At 43.8% G+C, this 26,232-nt stretch overlaps 1 protein-coding gene across 2 annotated transcripts in view; it reads right to left on the bottom strand.

Moving 5' to 3' along the window:
* Positions 1 to 26,232, bottom strand: part of SECISBP2L (SECIS binding protein 2 like) — an 85,781-nt gene that overhangs the window by 44,500 nt on the left and 15,049 nt on the right. Inside the window, exons 2-8 of one of the 2 annotated variants that reach the window (XM_068275418.1) lie at positions 15,122 to 15,300; positions 8,784 to 9,108; positions 7,081 to 7,216; positions 6,777 to 7,003; positions 2,503 to 2,527; positions 1,837 to 1,952; positions 1,460 to 1,594 (exon numbers count right to left, since the gene is read on the bottom strand). In XM_068275418.1, the coding sequence (XP_068131519.1) occupies positions 1,460 to 1,594; positions 1,837 to 1,952; positions 2,503 to 2,527; positions 6,777 to 7,003; positions 7,081 to 7,216; positions 8,784 to 9,108; positions 15,122 to 15,300 (1,143 nt within the window). The remainder of the gene's footprint in view (positions 1 to 1,459; positions 1,595 to 1,836; positions 1,953 to 2,502; positions 2,528 to 6,776; positions 7,004 to 7,080; positions 7,217 to 8,783; positions 9,109 to 15,121; positions 15,301 to 26,232) is intronic. The other variant, XM_068275419.1, reaches the window with a different exon arrangement.

Here is a 26,232-nt window from a genome sequence, read left to right as displayed (position 1 = left end):
CAGCTACTGATGGGATAAAGTTCAATTCTAGGTTGGAGTTTCTCTTTAAGAACAGGAAAGATCACTCTCACAGCTTTCATAGCCATCTGACAGTGCAGACAGAAAATTATCAATCCCTCGTTCTGTGAATAGCGTGGACAGTATCAGTCAGATGTATTGAAGCTCCCATGCAATCACCCCCCCCCACACACACACACACACACACACACACACACACACACACACACAACAAAAACAAACACAGCAGAAAATCAACAGTGGGAAAGAAGGTGAGAAGTTACTAAGGAAACATACTTTTGTGGCAAGTCTTTTACTGCAAGATGTACATAGACATTAGACAAAGATGTTTTTCTACACTTGTGTACATTTGCCATTTACCACACCACTGTCTGTTGTTGCCATAGGCTGCAACATTCTCAAAAAGATTCTGTCCAATGCCCACCACCTTGCAACCTGAACGCCAACACAAGTACAGCAGCAGCCACAGAGTCTGAAACTGACAACTGAACTCAAGCTGCTTCTGGTTATTCGATTCATATTTTCAGACATTTTGCAACATTTAAGCCCTGTAATTCTTAAAAATATGTGCCTGGAAAAGGCCTTTAAGTAAAGGCTCTCCTTAAAGCGTAACTGTCAGGCAAGAAATGAATTTATTTTTATCTGGTAAACAAGTAATAAGGATGCTAACCAGGCAACCCAAAAGTTAAAATCACTTATTTTTCTTCTCCATAAAAGATCATTCCCCAGTTTCTCTGGCTCTTATTTGGTACATCTGTCACACAAAGTTACAGGGCATGCTGGGTTTTCTTTTTTTTTCTTTTTTTTTCTTCTTTACTTTCGCCTCAGACAAAACTAATGCAGCCTGATTGGTTGAAGCCTCTTTCCCTCCGGTTTTCCCCTCCCACGCCTCTGTTCCTCTCCGATTGGCCAATATTTCTCATGCTGAGACAATGCACTTTCTAATGCAGACCTGGGTGGGAGGAAATGATGCAGGATTGGCTTCAAAACAGAGTCAAAATGGTAAGTCCTAAAAAGGATTTTCTATTTCTTTACTATAGAAAAATTACTTTAAAATCAAAATGTGGACAGTGCAATATATGTTATGTAAGTAGACCAAGTATTTATCTACTTATATAAAAGTTTTTTTTTTTTCTGAGATAGTATGGCTGACAGCTCCTCTTTAAAGACTGTCTGAATGGTTTATTGATTTAACATTCAATAAAACTAGCCATCTAACAGTCCATTTTAAGCAGCAAAGCACAGCACAACAGTGCATTGCCTGCCTACTTCAACTGGAAGGAGCAGTGCCACAAAGTCAGCAGGTGGGATGTTTGCCTGCATTCTGCAGCACTGATAATTGTTACTACATTGCTCAGCAGCACGTATAAAAGGCTGTGACTTGCTCTGTATTCATCTGTAATCATTTCATTTTAACAGATCTTATTTGCAAGAACAATACCTCAAAGTATAACTGTTCAGGACTCTGGTCAGGTCTGTTTAGTTGTGCTGTGGTCCCTGGTTTACTGTCCTGCTTCCTTTGAATGTTCTGTCGCCTTTCCGAAGACGTGCTCTGTCCTCTCATACGGTACCCAAGCTAGAGTTAAAACACATGCAGAAGTTTCCAGTCATTTTCTCGTTCTGTAAATCTGTAGACTGTTCTCTTAGTTTATCTTTATTGGTGAGAAGAAAATAGGCCACCAATTCTTTTACGGTAGTTAAACACTCTACATAAAAGGTATTCTAAGTTGGGTTTCAAGTAGTTTAGATGAATTTACCATGTGCAATATTTAGTAACATTAAGCATGCAACTATGGTTCAGTACTACTGTAATGTTACCTGAGCATTATTTTGTAGTTCAGCCTGTCTTCCACCTCTATTAAAAGCTTGATTTTTCTCATTCCAAGGCTTCTTCTGGGTAGCTTGTGAAGCTACACTAGCCCAAGTTCCGCCGGCTGTTTTTAGCAGAAAGACAACAGTTATAATCTATACACCTGTCAGCGATTCAAAGGGAAACAAAAAAAAACCTTAAGTTCTACAATCTCTTAATTATGGAATGAAGTATCATGATAGAGTGTACATTATAAACTATGAAGAATGCTTTGATCTGAACATAACTGAGGCAGACTGATTGGATTGTCAAGTGTGGCTTTAATCTAATTGAGGGAAGGCAGGCAGCTGTTAGGGTGGTTCACATCTGGCCCTTCCCCGCCGCTTGCCCGCGATCACATTCGGGTCTGCAATCGCAATTCGGTGGGTTTAATTGGTGATTTGCACTTGTGATTCCCGTTCAACAGAACGAGAATACCACGTGATCGCCCCGAAATGCTGCATGCAACATTTTTGCGATTGATGGAAATCGCAAATGCTGCAGTGTGAATGTATCCATAGGGATACATTAGCAGCAGCACTTTGCCGATTGCCGGTGATCAGCAAAGCGCTGAAAGAACTAGCCCTGACACTGCACACTTTTATAAATGTGCTGTATAGAATAAAAAGCATTACCTGTGCATACTGTTGGTTCTGCAATCTGGAAAGAAACACAAACATAAATCACTGAACAATTCTGGGTTGATAAACGACCACATTTTTAATAAGACAATGACTCAATGTGAGAAACTTATAAGAAGGTTTCAGCTAAAAATAATTTAAAATTTAAATGGTCTCCCATTTCTGTCTGGAAAAAATGATTAGTAAACATATTAGTGGATTAGTGGTGGTTTCAAGTGTGGTCCTGCCCTCTGGATAACAAATATTAGAACCCAGCAATTTAATTTTTGGGTGATCTTTTACACTAACCGTAATCTTAGAGCTTAAAGGAAACCTGAAGATAGAAAAAAAAAAGTTTCACTTACCTGGGGCTTCTGCTAGCCCCCTGAAGCCCCCCCTCCCCCGTGTTTGCGTGGTCTTCAACGACCCTCCGGTCACCCGCTGCGGCACAGTTTCGGTACCGCCGACTTGTAAGTCAACCGGTACTGTACCGCCCCGGCCGCAAGCATCTTTCTTCGCGCTCCCAGGTGTGGAAGCTTTCTGTGCAAGCGCAGTACGACAAAATCTCTACTGCGCAGGACACTCCTGGTGACGGGTGTGCAAACACTGATGCGTGCGGCCAGGCCCACGCAGGCACAGTGGACAGTGACTCAGCGAAACTGAGCTGCACCGGGGAGACTGGAAGATTGTTAAGGACCAGTGCGAGCACAGGGAGTTTGCAGAAGGCTGGCAGAAGCACCAGGTTAGTTAATCTTTTTTTTACCCCTCTAAGCCCTGTATATTTTGGGAGCTTTTGGAGATAGGTCTTGTGGGAAACACAAAAAAAGTATGGTAGTAAGGATTTGTATTAGTGAGGTTTCCTCTGTATTATGTAAAGAAATTCATAATAAAATGGAAACTAACTATGGTCCCATCCTTAGATGAATGGGAGAATTTGGTTAAGCTTACCCTGCCTCTTTATAAAAGTGAACTTACCAATCCTGTAATCAACCTAGGAAATTCGATCAAGTTCGAAATGTTTCGGTGGAAGACTTTGAAACAAACTATCCCCATCTTAGATATTAACCAGTCAACCCGTGATTCTCAAAATAATTGCTCACCTGAACTGCCACAGAGCACCTGCTGCCCAACACTTCAGCCACAGAGCCCAGCCACCCACCATAATTATTTTTTTTTTTTTTATTTTAATTCGATTTGAGCATTCCGATCCCTTTTTCCAATTGCCACAGTTCAGGATAAAAGAATCATAAACTCCGAAAAAATTGGTTGGTTAGGAAAATCAAGAGAAAAATATACTGAATAGTAGCATACAATTTTTTTTCTGGTTGAATACAATTTCACAATTCATCACACACAATACAAAATACAATTCTTGATAAAAATTGGTCTGCATTTTCGATCATGTCCAATCAAAACAAAACAAAACAAAAAAAGGAAATTAGATCGGATTTCTAGATCAAAAACCTTTTGATTTTTTGGGACAGCTGATTGTATTTATCGAATTGGTGTAAAATTGGATATTTTAATTGTATGGCGTGTGGCCACCTAAAAGCCTGTGCACAACAACTGCCCCTAACAAGTGATACAAGTGCGGCATCGCATCACTTCCGCTGGCGTCCGCTTCACTTCCGCCTCTCCCGAGGCGGAAGTGTATGGAGGGGATGGCGGGCGGATGCATGCGAAACGGTCCGCACGCAATGGAAACTGTTCCTTTGCCTACATTGAGTTTAGGACACCCGCTGTGCGATGCGTCCATGTAGCCATTTGTAGTAGAAACAGGCCCTAAGCTGCCGCCTGCAACTGTGCTGCCCACACTAAGCCATCGCCCAGGGTCCATGCAGGCTTTCAACCTTCCATTACTATATAGGACTCTTGGCAGATTGACGGTTGAATGAGCAGTTACTGATTGCTAACCTGGTACTGCATTGTAGGCAGAATGATTGACATTCATATATTATATGGATTCTGTATGCCTTGATTAATTTTCTATACTATTGCACTGTGAACATGCTTTAGTCTGGATTGTTTTTGCTGTTTTTTTTCCATCTTTCTTTTTTTTGTGTCTGACACTACTTGCTGACCAGACAAGCAAAGGTGTCATTGTCTGTCATCTTGCTTTTTGGAATTCTGGTTAGTTACCTACTTAGAAAACTATGCTCCAGAGTATACTACTGATTGAAATTTAAGATCTTTTCCACAAACACTAAAAAATATTAACATCCTCTGCAGCTTCCCTGAAACCTGTTTATTTACATAAGAAGGGGAAATCATGGTTCAACACTCAGGCATGACTGTGGACCCTTATACTGGGCATAGAGGAGTCGACCCGGCGGCTCGATTAGCCGCCGGATCGACTCCCGCTCGAGTCGGGTATTAATCCGGCGGGTCATCGGACCTGTCGGATATTATCAATCGAGCCATCAGTGGCTCGATTGATAAGGAGGTGTCGACCCGTCTATGCCCAGCATTAGAGACTATGACAGTGAAAGACTATCGTTTCCTGAAAAGGAGCTTCAGACAAAAAGGTATGGGTGGACTCATCCTTGTCTCAACCCGAAGATCAACTCACCCCCAAGACGGCTGATCCCATCCCCCATCAACGGAGGAGCGGCATAGCTTGCCAGCATGATGTCACGTACACACCGTTCCGTTGTCCCCCACCTCCCAGTGTCGTCAGCTACACAACTGACTCACGTCTGTGCCGCCTGGCCTAGCGATGTCACCCAAGGGAATCAGGTCCCGATCCCAAACGACATCCATCAAAGGTGCGTACACTTTTAGTGGAGTTTATTGATTGCTTGGTTTGCAAACAAGCTCTTATTCAGATGTGAAGAGAGCTAAGTAGACTAAAGAGAACCGGAACTGAAAATAAAAAATCAAAATAAAAACATACACCGGTCATACTTGCCTCCCATGTAGTCTGCTCATCAATCTCTTTCTCCTCTCCTGGGACCTGTTTGTCCACTGTAATCAATGAAATTATCCATCCTCCATTTTAAAAATGGCCATTACCCCATAACAGCTTCCTGGTCAGCACACTGTTAAACTGTAATATCACTCACTTGAGCCATAGGGAAACATGGACATTACCTTGCACATTCAGTTGTAACTGACAACAGCTGATCTATAACTGACAGAAACTGGTATATTTCAGTTCTGACAAAAGCTCGTCAGAACTGGAAGGGATCACTGTAAGAAAATGGTGAGCTTCTGAGAGGAACGGATGGCGAAGTAAGTATGTAACATTCATTTGCAGCTACATCATGTGTTTATTTTAAATAATTTTACTCAGTTCAGGTTCCCTTTAAACTTATGTCATCAGGCAACAGGTTTGGAAGATCATTGTACAAATAGGCTGCTTAGTTTTTGCCATGCAGTCTTATTTTCTATGGAGCGCTATGGGGCACATATGCGCAATCAGCTACCTGCTGATGGAAATTCCTCTTAAAGAGGTACTGCAATGACATAGTAGAATGTACTACTTTATTCCCAATTTTACATTAAGGCCCGGTTCACATCTCCGGTTTTTTACGGAACGTAACCAGAACGTATACTGTACAAATGGAACGGATGTGAAAGGATCCAATGTTAACCTATTGGACCGTTCACACGAGTCAGCTGGTACGGATACATTCCGTTGCCCGGACCAAAAAAATGCAGCACACCCTAATTTTCAAGGCCGTTCTGCCTAGCGGAATGGAACCAGACAAAAAATGCTGCTGCATTGGGGCAATGGAAAACTGAATGTTTCTTCACACTAGACTGTTCCACGGGGGATGTGGGGACCCGAACCTGAGCGGCGGGAGAGTGCAGCAGACGGGCAGGTGAGCGAGGGTGAACAGGGCCGAAATACATACCTAAAGGCCAGCGGTAGAGGCTTCCGTCTTCTTCTGCACCATGTGACTAGTCACATGACGCGATTACACAGCACAAGAAGAGGAAGCCTCTGCCATTAGGTATGTATTTGCTGGCAAACGAAGTGAAAACCGATCCAATCCATCGGTGATCAGATCAGTTTTCACAATCCGTTTGCCAATGGGCACAGAGCCTTCCGGATCCGGTGAAGCGGCGAATGGATCACCTTATCGGATCAGTTTGGCTCAATATTTCTAATGTGAACCTGGCATTATTATCCGGGTGGAAGAGAAAACCCTTATGCTGAACTAATGGTAATCACACATACGACATTTGGAACTATAGCACGCATTCCACAAATACATTCTGGTTCACCAATATAAGGTTGGTATCACATTAAATAAATAAAAAGAGCCATGCGGTGTTTTACATACACTGACCGTTGAAGCAGCGCAATCTGCATGCCTAGAACACATTGCAGCTGCCTGGCAGTGCTTTGGACTGCAGTATCCACTGTCACTGTCAATATCTGCTTCACTTGCGCCTTGCTCACTGGAAGACTCTGTGGGATGAGAAGACCTTCTGCGCCTCACTTTTGTTTTCCAAGGTACTGCACCCATACTTTCAGAGATAGATTTGTTGGCTATCTCATTTGGAAAATCTACAGAGAAAAAAATGATTATTATTAACACTGATCGTTTGCACAGATAATGTAAAAGACAGTTTTACTGTACTTACCTGTCTGCTGACAAGCATCTACCAAGAGGACAATTTTGGACCTATAGTCTGGACCTGATGCACAAGTTTCCTTTTGCACTGCCACACTCTTCATTGGAGGTCTCTTGCATTTGATTAGTGGCATGGCTTGCTGAGGCTGTAGAAGAGTGAAAAGAAAAGTCTGACGTTTATGTACAGGAAGACAAAACATAATGGATAGACCACCTCATATGGGCAACATGTTGTGCCAAATTCTCACTGTATTGCTTTCCATGTCATAGCAATAAATTAATGTTATTTACCATTTATGTAAGTGCAGTCATGTTTTTCTGCTAAACTGCTTAAAAAGAGATTCAGTGTTATCCATCTGCAACACAGTCTTTATCAACATATGCTTCCTATTAGTTAATAGAAGATTTCAAAGAGCAGTAGCAGAGAGTAGGAATGATCAATGATATGCACATTTTTCCAATTTTATGCACATTTTTATGCAAATATATGCAGCTTAAAAAAAAAAAAATGGACCAATCAATTTAAACCCAGTTTTAAACTGATTGGTCCATTTTGAAGCTGCATATATTTGCATAAAAATTTGCATCATCCCTAGCAGAGACAAGTAGTTGTCATATGCCTACAATGAATCAGGCTTCCCCGTCTCCCTCTGTGAGCCCAATCGCATGCTGGCTCACACAGCTACAATAATAGTTACAGTTGCCTGCCTGCACAGGCACACTAGTAGCTTTCCACTCGGAGAAGAAATGGCCGATCCCGATCAGGTCAACTCATCTGCTCAGACGGCGTGCGCAGTAGAGCGGACCTAATCAGGCTTGGCTATTTCTGTCAGAGCCTGAGGGGAAACCGATACTGCACCTGCGCTAGGCTCCTGAAGAAGCGCCGACGAGGGGATTTTTAGGGGTCCCAGTGCTGAATCCCCTCTGATGAGAAGGAGGTGGGAAGCCTCTTTAGGAGGCATATCCTCAGGGATGAATTGGTGGGCGGCTCTCGTCACCAGAAAAAGCTCTGGATGCTCAGGAGGTTGCAGACCGTAACCGGCAACGCAGCGCAATTTGTACATTTAATAGGCAAAGGACCCATATCAATAGTACATACTTTTGTTGCTGGACTGTGTTGAGCAGAAATGGTGCTAGCGTCAGTTTAGGTGCATGGCAGTGGGTGCAGGGTGAAAATGGGCAGCCTAACGGCCATTTTGTATGGTGATACTTCTTCCGGAGGTTAACCTCAGTCTCAGAAGAAGCACCGCCGTGCAAAACGGCAGTTAGGTTGCTCGTTTGCACCCTTTACCCACTGCCATCCACCTCACCGGACGGTAGGACCATTTCTGCTCAATGCTGTCCAGCAACAAAAGTACGTCCTATTGATATGTGTCATTTGCCTATTAGATCTACAAATTGCACTACATTGCCGGACGCTTGCGCTGTAGAGTGGACCCGATCAGGCTTGGCTACTTCCGCCGGAGCCCTTGGGGGAAGATAGTACTGCGCCTGCGTTAGATCGTAAAGGTAAATATTGCTGCCAGGCAGCAAGGGATCCATGCTAAACGGGAGGAAGAGGGAAGCCTCATTAGGATCCAGAGGCTTCCTCCTATCAAGCTAAGTACCCTCCAGGGGCACTTTTTTTGTTATTACAGAGTTTGTTTAAACATGAAAATGCTATATTCTTAATTATACAAAGTATATCTTAATCAATCATAGGTATACACTTACTTTGTGTATAAGAGGTGGTCTAGATGGATTTCTGCTCCGCTGGTTGGATAACACATTGACTGGTGTTTGCTGGTTTGACCGGTCATTACAATCGATGGAGATGGCATTAACTGTGTTGGTGGTCTGAAGTGGAGTAGGGTAAGTGGTAGGAAATGGGTGATAAAATCCCATGACTTGAGCACAAGATGTTGGCATAAGCTGGTAATACATGTATTCAGTTGAAACAGGTGGTTGTGCAGGAACAATAGGATAAGCAAGATAAGGTCCAGGAGGGTTTGAGTTTGACTGTTGCCATCTTATATCATTTAAATACAATGGAAATTGCCTACAAAATGAGAAAAAAAATGAGAAAAATATGTAAACATATACATTTTTAAGTACTTTATTTACACTTATAAAAGAGCAAAGGATGTAAACATGGTTATGCAACTGAATATTAAAAAGTGCCCTAAGTTTGGCTTTTAAGTGGTTTTATTTCACAGCAATTCATTGCACTATAGTTTGCTGACAAAAAGTCATGCATGCCTCTTTATACGCAGTGTTTTAAAAGATGCAATATACTGAATGTCTCTGCATTATAATGCAACGCACCTTTATGCATTCATTCTACAACAGATCTGAAGGGCTGAATTCTAACAGAGCGACAATGGTGTCCATTCCCATTACTCTGCTTGTCACATGCATTTTGCAAGATACTCACCTGCCGCCGTCCATTCAGGTCCCTGCAAATACCAGTATACAGATCACAGAGCCCCAGCAGAAGCATCTCAGTCTCTCATTGGTTGCAATAGACCAATGGGACTCATTTGCCCCCAGGGAGAATTCTTATTGGTTCACTGAGTAGTGGACCAATGAGATCCTTCGTAGGGAGGGACTATTCCCATTGGTCTACTGCAAGTCAACAGGAGCCTGTGATGCTTTTGCTGGGGTTCTGTGATTGGTATAGCAGCGTTTCCAGCACGCAGAGGACCGGAACAGATGGCAGCGGCGGCTGAGGATGTGAATGGATGGGGGCAGCAGCTGTGGGGGAATGCGGAGAACAGGTAGTGCATGGAACGGATTAGAAAACCGGATGCACATCAGACGCGTATCTGGAGGGATGCAGGCGTCATGACACATGCCCCAGGCGATCTCCCTCTTCAATCATCAGGGGTACGCAGTGCTGCTGACAGCATTCCTGAGTCTAAGGCGAACATCTCCAAATCCCTGGGGCTCTTACTACTTCCGGGTCGCACTGACCCGGAGTAGTACGCCTGCGCTGCCCGGCGGAGCGCGTTCTAGATCGCGCTCCTGTTGCCGGGCACTTTCTGCGCATGTGCGTGACGTCATGAACGACGTCATGCTCATGCGCAGAGAGTGCCCGGCAACAGGAGCGCGATCTAGGACGCGCTCAGCCGGGCAGCGCAGGCGTACTACTCCGGGTCAGTGCGACCCGGAATTAGTAAGGGCTCCAGAGATGTTCGCCGGGAGAACAGTTCGCCACATCTCTAACAATCATCCAGCAGCCTGCCCGTCTCAGCCTTTGTCATATATCTACATTACAAGCTATTGAGAGGTGAGCTCCGCAGTTTTCCCTCACTCCCTACCATGTCTCAGTCCCCCGAGATAGCAGCAGATGCTCCTGGTCTGGAGGTTACAAGATCTCACATCCATTCAGCTCTGTCATTCACACATTCCTCAGCCTTATCTCAGTGTGCTGTTTACTTACTTTTATTTATGACACTCTCTGCACTTTAACCATTATGCTGCCGGCATCTCTGTGGCCAGATTTAACAACCTCTCTCTTGTACAGTATACCTCAGTTGTTAAAATGCATTATATTTCTAGCTCAGTACCTATCTACTGATATTTAATAGGTTGTCAGGCTTTTATTATGTTATAATCGTCACTGCAAATGTTTAATTGCTTTCATTCATATGAGTGGTGGCTGCCATATTTATTTTCTTTTAAACAATACAGGTTGCAAAGAAATCATGCTGATTTTTCTGGTCACTAGGGTCTAAATCACACACCTGAAACATGCATGCAGCTAATCTTGTCAGATGTGTTATAGACATTTGATCTGCATGATTGTTCAGGATCTATGGCTAAGGCAGGGATCACACTTGTTTTTCAGTTTTCAACTCGGCTTTTTCTGCGCACATTTCCTGCACACCAAGTGTGTTTGTATACAGAAAAATGTGTGCTTTTTTCACAACAGTTAATGTAATTGATACAGAAAACTGACAAAATGAGCAGAATTATCATGCAGAATGCCAGTTTTTTTTTCTGTGCAAGAAAAGCACATTGAGGGCTTGATTCACAAAGCGGTGCTAACCTACTTAGCACGTCTAAAGTCTTTAGACGTGCTAAGTAGGTTAGCACCGAATTTCTGATCAGATCGCGCGCTAAGTACCGCGCACAAAGTTTTGCGCTTGCAAAGTCCTATGCATGCGCTAAGTCCCATAGGCTTTAATGGGCACTTCGCGCAGATCGCCCTACGCTCTGTGCAGTGCGCGCATAAAGTTTTACGCGCATAAAGTTTTTTTGTGCGCGAAAAGCTCGTTTAGATGTGCTAAGGGGGTTTTCACAGGTGTGCTAACAGTTAGCACCGCTTTGTGAATCAAGCCCTAAGTGTGAACTAGCCCCTTGATTAACATGAGTTTTCAGTTCTTCTGTGCAGAAAACGCGTATGAAAATAGTCAAGTATGTTCCCTGCCTTAAAGTATTAGAGGCAGAGGATCAGAAGGATAGCCTCATTTATTTCATAGTGACTTCTGGTATTTGTGTGTGCGTGTGTGCTCTGAATGCATGATGGGGTTACCCTGTCCAAAAAGGTTAGACAGGATGCTGTTGATTGTAGGTGTGTGTGTGTGTGTTTGTGGTGTGTGTGGTGTGTGGTGTGTGGTGTGTGTGTGTGTGTGTCACAATTTTAGTATTTGCCATGGGCGCTGTCTTGCCTAGATACGCCACTGTGCACAATGTAAGAAGCTTATCCATTTAAATGGAAAATGGATCAGTTGGATCAGTTCTTTATCTGGTACAATGTGAACCGGCCGTTAAAGTGTACCTGAGACGATATATTAAAAAAAAAAAAAAAAAACCAAACACTGTATACAACTGTATACATAGCTGGGGCTTCCTCCAGCCCCTTTCAGGCTGATCACTCCCTCTGCATCCTCCTGTGCCACCTGGATCCTCCGCTAGGTGGCCCGATGGCTGCGTGTGCTCCCTTCGTCACGCTACTGTGGCCGACAGCGCTCTGCACCTGTACAGAACTGCGCAGGCACAGAACACTCCCGGTGACGGAAGCGCAATGGGGCTCGCACATATGCAGTACTCCCAGACTGGAGAAAATTGATTAGCTTAGCAGGATCCAGGCGGTGTGGGAAGGCAGCAAGGGAGCGATCAGCCTGAAGGGGGCTGGAGATAGCCCCAGATATATAAAGTTATTGTTTATCGTCTCAGGTTACGTGCAATCCTGGATGTGCCCAGCTTTCACCATATACAGTAACAGAGCATTCACCATCCTAAAAATGTGTTCCCATTTTGAAGTAAAGCACTGTACTTCCAAGGTTTGCATGCGTGAGCTGACAATGATGAATTATTATTACGGATTTAAAAAAACCTCATTTTTAATGGCGCTGTACAGCATAAAAAACACACATGGGGTATACAATACAAACAATGGTATACAGTGGTTTGCAAAAGTATTTGGCCCCCTTGAAGTTTTCCACATTTTGTCATATTACTGCCACAAACATGAATCAATTTTATTGGAATTCCACGTGAAAGAATACAAAGTGGTGTACACGTGAGAAGTGAAACGAAAATCATACAGGATTCCAATTTTTTTTTTTTTTTTACAAATAAATAACTGCAAAGTGGGGTGTGCATAATTATTCAGCCCCCTTTTGTCTGAGTGCAGTCAGTTGCTCATAGACATTGCCTGATGAGTGCTAATGACTAAATAGAGTGCACCTGTGTGTAATCTAATGTCAGTACAAACACAGCTGCTCTGTGACGGCCTCAGAGGTTGTCTAAGAGAATATTGGGAACACCACCACTATGAAGTCCAAAGACACACACACACCAGACAGGTCAGTGATAAAGTTATTGAGAAACTTAAAGCAGGCTTAGGCTACAAAAAGATTTCCAAAGCCTTGAACATCCCACGGAGCACTGTTCAAGCGATCATTCAGAAATGGAAGGAGTATGGCACAACTGGTAACCTACCAAGACAAGGCCGTCCACCTAAACTCACAGGCCGAACAAGGAGAGCGATGATCAGAAATGCAGTCAAGAGGCCCATGGTGACTCTAGACGAATTGCAGAGATCTACAACTCAGGTGGGGGAATCTGTCCATAGGACAACTATTAGTCGTGCACTGCACAAAGTTGGCCTTTATGTAAGAGTGGCAAGAAGAAAGGCATTGTTAACAGAAAAGCATAAGAAGTCCTGTTTGCAGATTGCCACAAGCCATGTGGGGGACACAGCAACCATGTGGAAGAAGGTGCTCTGGTCAGATGAGACCAAAATTAAACTTTTTGGCCAAAATGCAAAACGCTATGTGTGGCGGAAAACTAACACTGCACATCACTCTGAACACACCATCCCCACTGTCAAATATGGTGGTGGCAGCATCATGCTCTGGGGGTGCTTCTCTTCAGCAGGGACAGGGAAGCTGGTCAGAGTTGATGGGAAGATGGATGGAGCCAAATACAGGGCAATCTTGGAAGAAAACCTCTTGGAGTCTGCAAAAGACTTGAGACTGGGGTTCACTTTCCAGCAGGACTACGACCCTAAACATAAAGCCAGGGCAACAATGGAATGGTTTAAAACAAAACATATCCATGTGTTAGAATGGCCCAGTCAAAGTCCAGATCTAAATTCAATTCGAGAATCTGTGGCAAGATCTGAAAACTGCTGATCACAAACGCTGTCCATCTAATCTGACTAGATGTGCAAAGCTGGTAGAAAAACATACCCTAAAAGACTGGCAGCTGTAATTGCAGCAAAAGGTGGTTCTACAAAGTGTTGACTCAGGGGGCTGAATAATTACGCACACCCCACTTTGCAGTTGTTGTTTTTTAAAATGTTTGGAATCCTGTATGATTTTCGTTCCGCTTCTCACATGTACACCACTTTGTATTGGTCTTTCACGTAGAATTCCAATAAAATTGATTCAGGTTTGTGGCAGTAATATGAGAAAATGTGGAAAACTTCAAGGGGGCTGAATACTTTTGCAAACCACTGTACACAAAATACAGGCATTGGTACATTATACAGAATTCATAGACATAGTAATTACATTGACAAATTTAACACAATGAATAAAATGTATAGAAAATTCCAAGAACCAAAAGAGTGAGAGAGCCCTGTCATTGCAAGCTTAAAACCTAAAAGATAAATGCAGGTATCACAAGACTGCATGCACAGCCAGCCACCAACCGATTTCAAAGTAAGCATATTAATAACTCAGTCCCCTTTTACACTTGTTGAAAAGTGTTGTGATCTAGAACAATTGCATCACAGCTGAAAAGTTGCACTGCGAGTTCTAGCTGAAGACAAACATTAATATGTGACTTCCAGTGCACTTCAGGATTTACCATGCAAGTCACAAGGTAACACTGCAGCTTGTGTGTTACCTGGAGCACTTCTGTTGCATTGTGTCGCACTGCAGGCAGTATGTCATCTCTCATCGACTTTAATGGCCGCTGCTTTGAGCTGCGGCAGGGCAGAGTTCCGTGATGCCACTCACGACCCTATTTGTAAAAGGACCCTATATGTTACTATTTTTGGCCTGTAGATGACTAAAGAGGAGGAGCAAGTTCAGAGAAGACAGGAATTTTGTGAATCTCTGTGTACATTAAAGATTGTAAAATACAGTATAAAAAAGATCCATACAGGTCTCTTGTCAATCTGTATTTATGCAACAGTGTCAGGTTCCAAATGTTACATAATCAAACAGGTTTGTTTTAGTGCACGTAATTCTATCCAGGAACAGTCTGACCATGTTCCAAGCATAATTCTAATTGGGCAACAAAAGCACAAAATAGCATCACAATTAATTTGCTATAAATAGCACTGGGAGGTTTGGGTTAATAACACACTTGCATTGTGTTACCATGACTAAGCAAATATAACTGACTAAACTCAGCAGCATTAACATAACAAGTACACAAAGTAAACAGCAAAATTCACGTATTGTCAACTATAATGTACAGTACTCTAGATGACGTACACTTGTAAGATAAGCAATTCATTGTTCCTGTGTAAGGTCACTTCACACACTGAAATCAGAGCAGCCCAAATATTTGCATTCAGTTTATAAAGTGACAGAAGCCATGCAAATTACCTATTAGACTGGTTTTCCTGTACAAACGGGTAACATGTTATAAGGTAGCTTGGAATAGGAGTTGGCTCCAGTCCCCCTACATTTCCCCCTTCACCAGGTAGAGCCACCGGAATTGTAAGAGCTTCAGTCCCCTTCTTCTGAGGAATGAATGGCTCAACTTCCGCAGATAGTTTTCCATTCTATAGAAGAAGAAGAAGAAAAAAAGAGCATTTGTATTGTATGTTCAGTATCAGCACTATATTTTCACGTTAAAGCTCAAATTTATATTTACTAGTACTTAAAGTGGACCTGGACCCTTGCACAGGACAGAAGTAAAACCTAGAGAAATGCATCCTGTATGTATTTTAGAGAGTTTAGCTTGTGAAATTCCCCCTCATCTGTGTCTAATCAACACTGTAAATTGATCCCTTGGCTGTGTCAGCACAGGAATCTCCTCTGCCATGACAGAGCAGCTAATTGGTAAACACACGATGTTAACAATAGGTCTGCTTCCAAGAAAGCAGGAAGTAGACACACTGCAGATTTACTGCAGGGTTTGCATGAGCTGTAATAAAGAGATGTTTTTGTATAAAGGTTATTATGCGTTGTGTATTTTTTAGAGCGGAGAGGAAGTTCTGTGTTCAGGTCCGCTTTACAAGTGACAGTTTCTGGCTGCATAGCACTATTATGATCACATCACAGAAAGTGAATTTCCACTTTCCACTAACAAAAAAGAAATTCTGCATGTTTTTTTTTTTTATCTTTTCTACTTCAAAACCACTCGCTGGTAAATAAAACGCTTGATGGAGCTCCACTGTAACTCAAAGCTTAAAGAGACTCTGTAAGATCAAAAAGTTCCCCTGGGAGGTACTCAACTCGGGAGGGGGAAGCCTCAGGATCCTAATTAGGCTTCCCACGCCGTCCTCTGTCCCACGGGGGTCTCGCTGCAGCCCTCTGAACAGCCGCCCGACAGACCCGACAGCCTGTTTAATACTTACCTTTGCAGGATCCAGCGGGGGTGCTGTTGCGGCTTTCAGCTGCAAAGTAGGTGGAAACACCCAATCTTAGTCGGATCCGCTCTACTGAGACTTGTGCCTGCGCAGTAGAGCAGACCCGACGGCGATCGGGTATTTCCGCCTACTTTGGAGCAGACAGCCGCCAGAGTGCCTGCGCAGGAGCCGGGAAGGTAAATATTTACATCCCCACTGTTTGGAGGGCTGCAGCGAGACCCCCGAGGGACAGAGGACAGTGTGGGAAGCCTCATTGGGACCCTGAGGCTTCCCCCTCCCGAGGTGAGTACCCCCCAGGGGACTTTTTGACGTTACAGATTTTCTTTAGATGAGATTATTAATTGTGTGTTTTACTAAAGGTAAAAAGAACATAGAACTGAGTATAATAATTTCTATTTCCAGTTTAAATCCTTTATTTTAAAGGTGGCCACTAACGGTCCAATTTCTAGCGAAAAATCGTTCGAACGATCAGAAATTCTGATCGGACAAAAATCGTTCACTACACCATCAACTAACCAATCATTGCTTCCTATCTATCACGACCACCAAGAAAATCCAAATTTTGTTTGACGAAAATTCATTCGGGCGACATTTTTTTTCACTCGTTCATAATCGATTGTGTCCACCAATGGAGATTATTTACAACCAATCTGATCAGAATTTCTGATCGCTCAAACGATTTTTCGCTAGAAACTGGACCGTTAGTGGCCAGCTTAAGACTAATTAACAGCAGCAGTGACAAATCTGCCTTGCTGAGCTGAAAAACAAAAAGATGTAATGACCCCTTAAACTTTCCAACAAACTCATTTACATGAGTTAACAACTAGTTTTTTTTCCTTTACTGCACTGGAAACCAGAAAAGGACTTTAGACAATTGTCTTAGCGGGGCTAGTAATATAAGTACCGATGTTTGTTGCATCAAGCCACATCTCATTTTAAGTGTGGTTTAAGGCTGCTTACACACAGGGACGTTACAGGCGCACGTTCGTGGTTTTTTTTTTAACCTATTTTTTTTTTTATTATCATGTAGCTAGCCTAGCGCTAGCTACACGATTTCCCCCTGCCTGCGCCATCCCGCCCACCCCTATAATTGCCGACGGCGATCATACCAAATAGGAAATCCCGCTCTGAACGGGATTTCCTGTTAGGGCTTCCCTCGTCGCCATGGCGACGATCGGAATGACGTCATCGGCGTCATGACGTCAGGGGGAGTCCCAATTCACCCCACAGCGCAGCCTGGCGGTGATTGGCCAGGCTGCGCTGAGTGTCTTGGGGGAGAGGGCCCTCTTGCGCGGCGCATAGCGGCCGCGATCAAATTAAACACGCAGCTAGCAAAGTGCTAGCTGCGTGTTTACAAAAAATTTTTTTTAAAAAAAAGACCCACCAGGGGCTGAGATATCCACCACGGCGGTAATGGTCGAGCTGAGCTCGTCCATACCGCTAAGGTGGTTAAACATCATTTAACAAATTTCCATTAAATGGACTCATGAAAATGATCATTCGTTGCGGAAAAGTCGCAAAAATCATGCTGTGGGTACGGGCTTTAAAGTGTACCGGAGATGACATGTGACATAAAGAGATAGACATGTGCATATACAGTGGCAAGCATACAGACACTTATGCTGTGCTCCTTTTCTTTTTTCCTTGCCTGAAAAAGTTTATAATTAGCTATGGAAGTGAGGGCCTGTTTCCACTACACGCAGATTTGATGCAGATTGGATGCAGAAAAACTGACTCTAATGAATTCCTATGGGCCTGTTTCCACTAAACGCGATTATTCTGATGCAGATTTTCCCATAGGCATTCATATGGCAGTGATTTCACTGCCGCGATTGTTGCCAATTGCGGGCAATTCACGATCAGCAGCAATTGCAAAACATGTCACATGTGGAATTTTACCGTGATTCCAGAGTGATCGCAATTAGAATGCTAAAATGCGTTAATCGCGATCGCTCAAAAATCACAAGTGTACCATGCACATACAAAGCCAAAATCAGCTAACACTTATTAAATTCCATGATATTGTGATTTACATTAACCATTGCAACAAATCTAGGACATGGAGGATTTTTTAAGCTCTGGTTTGCCTGAAAGGTATGCTAAAACTGAAAACCCAGGTATAAAGTATTATAAAGCCAAGGTTGCAAATACCTGGAGTAAAAACGTCTAGCAGCAGTTAATGTACAGTTCAGATATAATCGCTCATTGTATACCCCTATTTCCATTAATAGGATTAGCTCCATGACGTTGCAGACTACTGATCACGGTAATCCATTAAAGGATAAAACTAACCATTCTAAGCTAGGATGTATTACATCAAAGGCAAGTACTGTCCAACACATTTCCTCTAATCAAAGGCTACCAAGGTTGGGGTCATTGTATGCAATCACTGTAAGTTTAGGTAATTGCTGACTGAAAATTAAGATAAGCATGGATTAATGGAACTACTTAGAGAAACTAATAAAGGCCTATACATAATGCTGACTGATGTCACTGGGCCAAAACTGACAGATGTGAAGTCAGTTGAGTAGCTGACAACGTGCTCTGTGGCTATGTGGGGGGGTCCAAGGGAGGACAGACTGGTGCATACGTGACGTCATGCAGCGGGAAGGGCAGTGCAAGTACAATGGAGCTGGCCATCTCTCTGGCAAGTTGATTTTCCGGGCGGATCGCTTGCGGAGCGGCAGTCACTGTACACACGCATGACTATCGGTTGAGGCAGTCGTTATTGGATGACTTGGATCATGCGCATGTACGAGCCTTAAAGGAAAGCTAAAGGCAAAAAAAAAAAAAAATCAGTTTAACTTACCTGGGGCTTCTTGCAGCCCCCTGGAGTTTCCTGTGCCCGCGCCCTCCTTCCGAGACCCTCCGGCTAACAGTGGCGACCCCCGCAAAGCTCGTCAGTCACGGATCTCCTTGCCGCGTCTCTGTTGCTGGGAGCGTTCTGCGCATGAGAGCATTCCTGGCAACGGGAGTGCAATCAGAGTGCGCCCGGCTCGGGGCCGCACATGCACAGTAGCCTCTGACTAGCGAGCTTTCAGAGGATGGCCGCTGCTCGCTGGAGAATCGTGGAAGGATGGCGTGGGCACAGGACGACTCCAGGAGCCTGCAAGAAGCCCCAGGTAAGTTAAACTGATTTTTTTTTTACTTTAGTAATCCTTTAAGGCGTGTCAGAGTGGAGTCGCAGTCAAAGCAATTTTTGGGTACCTGGAGTCGGAGGTGGAGTCGGTGGTTGCATAAAATGAGGAGTCGGAGGATTTTTTTACTGACTCCACAGCACTGTTGTCCATGTTTCCCTGATACAAAGACGCATGTGAAATGCTGATGTATATTTTTACAATATAAGCTACAAAATAAGATATAAACTGATTTCTCAAGGATTGTGTTATTAAGTTACCATACATGAAATAAATGCACATATGAGTAATCAAACTTCAGCAGCAAATGAAAGCCAAAATGATAAGACTAAGTACCAGGAAAAAGTAGAGTGGAAGTAAGGGGTCCAGGATATGTACAACTGTGAAGGAGCACACTTAAAGCGGACCCAAACCAAACATTTTTTTTTTTAATTCAAAATATTTAGTTGCACCACTCTGACACATACAAAGATAAATAAACACTCCTTCAAGCCTATGAGCATTTCAGTGCATGCTTTTCACCCTCCTCTTTGCATAACTAGGGTTATACAGATGGCAGCCATTAGCAATTCCTCCTTTGCTGGACACCATCTACTCCACCAGTTTGCTGGATTTTTTGCCGGCAATATGAAAGGAAGGGAGGGGTTTCTCCAATAAATGTAAAATATTATATATTTGTCATCATGCAGCTGAAAAAAGGCTGCTATTTATTATTCTAATTTAGAAAATAGATTTTATTTCTGAAATCTTGTATTTTTAGTTTGGGTCCACTTTAAATTGGGTCATTATTCAAAACTCTAGTTTGGTTAGCATAGGGGGGGGGGGGGGGGGGTGGTGAGTAAATCCATCAGTTTCTTAGGGCTAGTTCACAGTGCTCAGTTGCGTTGCAGAATAATTCTGCACGTCAACTTACTGCCCATACAATTCTAAGAGCCTGTTCACAGTACTGCATTGTCTGTGACCCCACTGGGGAGATTTTCTTCTCACTTCCTGCCTATCTATCAGCCTGCAAAGACATAGCAGTCTGATAGATGAAAACTTCCAAAAAGAATAGAAAAACAATCTCTTCCTTCACAACGGTCAGCAAAAGAGGCGCCTAAAAGCCACCATGCACTACTGTAAGCGGGACCTAAACTCAGAATGTCCTCTCTGCTCTAAAAGATACACAACAGCATAATAACCTTGAAACCAAAACTATTTCTTGGTTACAGCTGATACAAATCCGAAAATAAATCTGCACTGTTTCTACTTCCTGATTCATGGAAGCAGACATATTATTAAGAGCATGTGCTTTCAAATGAGCTTATCTGCCATCTCTGCTGTGGCAGTCATATGACACAGGGGATAGATCAAATTACAACTTGTGATTATACACAAATGAGGGAGAATTAGGCTAAACTCTCTCCATACAGGGTGCATTTCTCTATGTTTCCCTTCTGTCATGTGCAAGCGTTCAGGTCCACTTGAATATTTAATCAAAGTTTCCAGCAGACTCAATCCCTTTTGGCCACATCTGACCCCCTGGCCACAGCAAAGGGGGTCCAAAGAAGGAACAAATTGCCACACAGCTCGGTACAAGGTTATCAAGTGCAGCAGCTCAATCTGACCAAGTTTAAAGTATAACTGAAGTGAGAGGTATTTAGAGGCTGCCATATTAATTTCTGTTTAAACAATGCACATTGGCTGTCCCGCTGATCTTTCTCAATCACACACCTGGAATAAGCATGGGGCTAATCCAGTCAGATGTCAGTGAGAAACCCCCGATTTGTATGCTTTTCAGGGTCTATGGATAAAAGTATTAGACACAGAGAATCAGCAAGACAGCCAAGCAACTTGCACGGTTTAAAATCAAATACATGTCGGCTTCCATATCACTCTCACTTCATGTGCTTTAAAGTGAACCTGAACCGAGCAAAAAAATTAATTAAAATAGGCACATGCTGTACCTGCAAATGAATATTACATAATTACCTAGCTGTCAAGTTCCTCTCAGAAGCTCACCATTTCTTCTAACAACAATTCCCACCAGTTCTGACAATATCCCAGACTTGTCTCTCTGGAAGCTGAAAGCCTCAAGGCCCCTTTTCACTAGATCAGTCGATATCCGTTAGATGTGCAAGGTAATGTCCATGTTTCCACTTTAGCTCTAATGATATTACTGGTTAATGGAGTGCTGACCCAGAAGCGGTTATGTGGTCATCGCCATTTTTGAAATGGAGGATGGAGAATTCCACCAATGACTGGACAAAAGGAACAAGCGCAGTTACGGTAATGAGCTTAACCACTTGCCGACCGCCCCCAGCCGATGGGCGGCGGCAAAGACTGGGCCCAAACGACCGCAATACGCCCATCGGCGGGGGCAGCTGCGGGAGTGGCTATGCGGCGATCGCGTCATTCGTGACGCGATCAGCCGCCGGGGACTGGCTCCGCCCACCGCTCGTAGTAACCCGCCGGCCGTTCGGAAGCGCCGGCGGGTTACTAGCACCCGGATCGCCGCATTTACATTGTATAATAGGCTTTGTAATGTATACAAAGCCTATTATACTGGCTGCCTCCTGCCCTGGTGGTCCCAGTGTCCGAGGGACCACCAGGGCAGGCTGCAGCCACCCTAGTCTGCACCCAAGCACACTGATTTCCCCCCCCCCCTGCCCCCTGATCGCCCACAGCACCCCTCAGACCCCCCCCTGCCCACCCCCCAGACCACTGTTTGCACCCAGTCACCCCCCTAATCACCCATCAATCACTCCCTGTCACTATCTGTCAACGCTATTTTTTTTTTTATCCCCCCCCCCCCCTGCCCACTGCCCCCTCCTGATCACCCCCCACCCCTCAGATTCTCCCCAGCCCCACCCCCCCCCCGTGTACTGTATGCATCTATCCCCCCTGATCACCTGTCAATCACCTGACAATCACCCGTCAATTACCCCCTGTCACTGCTACCCATCAATCAGCCCCTAACCTGCCCCTTGCGGGCAATCTGATCACCCACCCACACCAATAGATCGCCCGCAGATCCGACATCAGATCACCTCCCAAGTGCAGTGTTTACATCTCTTCTCTCCTCTAAACACCCACTAATTACCTATCAATCACCCCCTATCACCACCTGTCACGGTTACCCATCAGATTAGACCCTAATCTACCCCTTGCGGGCACCCAATCACCCGCCCACACGCTCAGATTGCCCTCAGACCCCCCTTTATCAATTCGCCAGTGCAATATTTACATCTGTTATTCCCTGTAATAACCCACTGATCACCTGTCAATCACCTATCAATCACCCCCTGTCACTGCCACCCATCAATCACCCCCTGTCACTGCCACCCATCAATCACCCCCTGTCACTGCCACCCATCAATCAGCCCCTAACTTGCCCCTTGCGGGCAATCTGATCACCCACCCACACCAATAGATCGCCCGCAGATCCGACATCAGATCACCTCCCAAGTGCAGTGTTTACATCTCTTCTCTCCTCTAAACACCCACTAATTACCCATCAATCACCCCCTATCACCACCTGTCACGGTTACCCATCAGATTAGACCCTAATCTGCCCCTTGCGGGCACCCAATCACCCGCCCACACCTCAGAACGTCCTCAGACCCCAGCCCTGATCACCTCGCTAGTGCATTGCTTGCATCTATTTCCCCCCTCTAATCACACCTTGAGACACCCATCAATCACCTCCTGTCACCCCCTAGCACACCTACCCATCAGATCAGGCCCTAATTTGCCCCGTGTGGGCTCCTGATCACTCGGCCAAACCCTCAGGTCGCCCTCAGACCCCCTTCCGATCACCTCCCCAGTGCATTGATTGCATCTATTTTCCCCTCTAACCGCCCCCTGAGACACCCAATCACCTCCTGTCACCCCCCTAGCACTCCTATCCATCAGATCAGGCCCAAAACATCCTGTCATCTAAGAGGCCACCCTGCTTATGACCGGTTCCACAAAATTTGCCCCCTCATAGACCACCTGTCATCAAAATTTGCAGATGCTTATACCCCTGATCAGTCATTTTGAGAAATTTGGTTTCCAGACTACTCACAGTTTTGGGCCCGTAAAATGCCAGGGCAGTATAGGAACCCCACAAGTGACCCCATTTTAGAAAGAAGACACCCCAAGGTATTCTGTTAGGTGTATGATGAGTTCATAGAAGATTTTATTTTTTGTCACAAGTTAGCGGAAATTGATATGTATTGGTTTTTTTTTTTCACAAAGTGTCATTTTCCGCTAACTTGTGACAAAAAATAAAATCTTCTATGAACTCACCATACCCCTAACGGAATACCTTGGGGTGTCTTCTTTCTAAAATGGGGTCACTTGTGGGGTTCCTATACTGCCCTGGCATTTTAGGGGCCCTAAACCGTGAGGAGTAGTCTAGAAAACAAATGCCTCAAAATGACCTGTGAATAGGACGTTGGGCCCCTTAGCGCACCTAGGCTGCAAAAAAGTGTCACACATGTGGTATCGCCATACTCAGGAGAAGTAGTATAATGTGTTTTGTGGTGTATTTTTACACATACCCATGCTGGATGGGAGAAATCTCTCTGTAAATGGACAATTGTGTGTAAAAAAAATCAAAAATGTGTCATTTACAGAGATATTTCTCCCACCCAGCATGGTTATATGTAAAAATACACCACAAAACACATTATACTACTTCTTCTGAGTACGGCGATACCACATGTGTGACACTTTTTTGCACCCTAACTGCGCTAAGGGGCCCAAAGTCCAATGAGTACCTTTAGGATTTCACAGGTCATTTTGAGAAATTTTGTTTCAAGACTACTCCTCACGGTTTAGGGCCCCTAAAATGCCAGGGCAGTATAGGAACCCCACAAGTGACCCCATTTTAGAAAGAAGACACCCCAAGGTATTCTGTTAGGTGTATGATGAGTTCATAGAAGATTTTATTTTTTGTCACAAGTTAGCGGAAATTGATATGTATTGGTTTTTTTTTCACAAAGTGTCATTTTCCGCTAACTTGTGACAAAAAAAAAATCTTCTATGAACTCACCATACTCCTAACGGAATACCTTGGGGTGTCTTCTTTCTAAAATGGGGTCACTTGTGGGGTTCCTATACTGCCCTGGCATTTTAGGGGCCCTAAACCATGAGCAGTAGTCTAGAATCCAAATGCCTCAAAATGACCTGTGAATAGGACGTTAGGCCCCTTAGCGCACCTAGGTTGCAAAAAAGTGTCACACACGTACACCAAATGTCGCAAAATTACCTGTGAAATCCTAAAGGTACTCATTGAACTTTGGGCCCCTTAGCGCAGTTAGGGTGCAAAAAAGTGCCACCAAATGTCGCAAAATGACCTGTGAAATCCTAAAGGTACTCATTGAACTTTGGGCCTCTTAGCGCACTTAGGGTGCAAAAAAGTGCCACACATGTGGTACCGCCGTACTCAGGAGAAGTAGTATAATGTGTTTTGGGGTGTATTTTTCCACATACCCATGCTGAGTGGGAGAAATATCTCTATAAATAGACAATTGTGTGTAAAAAAAATAAAACAATTGTCATTTACGGAGATATTTCTCCCACCCAGCATGGGTATGTGTAAAAATACACCCCAAAACACATTATACTACTTCTCCTGAGTACGGCGGTACCACATGTGTGGCACTTTTTTGCACCCTAAGTGCGCTAAGAGGCCCAAAGTCCAATGAGTACCTTTAGGATTTCACAGGTCATTTTGCGACATTTGGTTTCAAGACTTCTGAGTATGGCGATACCACATGTGTGACACTTTTTTGCAGCCTAGGTGCGCTAAGGGGCCCAACGTCCTATTCACAGGTCATTTTGAGGCATTTGTTTTCTAGACTACTCCTCACGGTTTAGGGCCCCTAAAATGCCAGGGCAGTATAGGAACCCCACAAATGACCCCATTTTAGAAAGAAGACACCCCAAGGTATTCCGTTAGGAGTATGGTGAGTTCATAGAAGATTTTATTTTTTGTCACAAGTTAGCGGAAAATGACTAAAATCAATTTCATTGGCCAAAAGTCCAATGAGCATCTTTAGGCTTTACAGGGGTGCTTACAATTAGGCACCCCCCAAAATGCCAGGACAGTGAACACACCCCACAAATGACCCCATTTTGGAAAGTAGACACTTCAAGGTATTCAGAGAGGAGCATAGTGAGTCTGTGGCAGATTTCATTTTTTTTTGTCGCAAGTTAGAAGAAATGGAAACTTTTTTTTTTTCTTTTTTTTGTCAGAAAGTGTCATTTTCCGCTAACTTGTGACAAAAAATAAAATCTTCTATGAACTCACCATGCCTCTCACTGAATACTTTGGGATGTCTTCTTTCCAAAATGGGGTCATTTGGGGGGTATTTGTACTATCCTGGAATTTTAGCCCCTCATGAAACCTGACAGGTGCGCAGAACAGTCAGAGATGCTTGAAAATGGGAAAATTCACGTTTGGCACCATAGTTTGTAAACGCTATAACTTTTACCCAATCCAATAAATATACACTGAATGTTTTTTTTTTTTTTATCAAAGACATGTAGCAGAATAACTTTCGCGCTCAAATGTATAGGAAATTTTACTTTATTTGAAAAATGTCAGCACAGCAAGTTAAAAAAGTCATTTTTTTGCCAAAATTCATGTATTTTTTGATGAATATAATAAAAACTAAAACTCGCAGCAGCAATCAAATAGCAGCAAAAGAAAGCTGTATTAGTGACAAGAAAAGGAGGTAAAATTCATTTAGGTGGTAGGTTGTATGACCGAGCAATAAACCGTGAAAGCTGCAGTGGTCTGAATGGAGAAAAAGGCTCTGGTCCTTAAGGGGCGAAAAGACTGTGGTCCTGAAGTGGTTAATGCACTTCGCATGTGCAGAATGCTCCCAGCCACTCAGCAGGGGCGATGCATTCACAGTAGTTCCTGACTGGTCTAAAGTTGAGGACTTTACTGGGGCTATGGTGGCGCAACTGGGGGGTTGGAAGGATGGTGAGTGAGCACCTGGACTACAGG

This window comes from Hyperolius riggenbachi, chromosome 3, assembly GCF_040937935.1.
Source record: "Hyperolius riggenbachi isolate aHypRig1 chromosome 3, aHypRig1.pri, whole genome shotgun sequence".
In the NCBI taxonomy this organism is placed as follows: Eukaryota; Metazoa; Chordata; class Amphibia; order Anura; family Hyperoliidae; genus Hyperolius; species Hyperolius riggenbachi.
The sequence above is the reverse complement of the archived record's forward strand: the minus strand, read 5'-3'. Positions and strand labels throughout refer to the sequence as shown.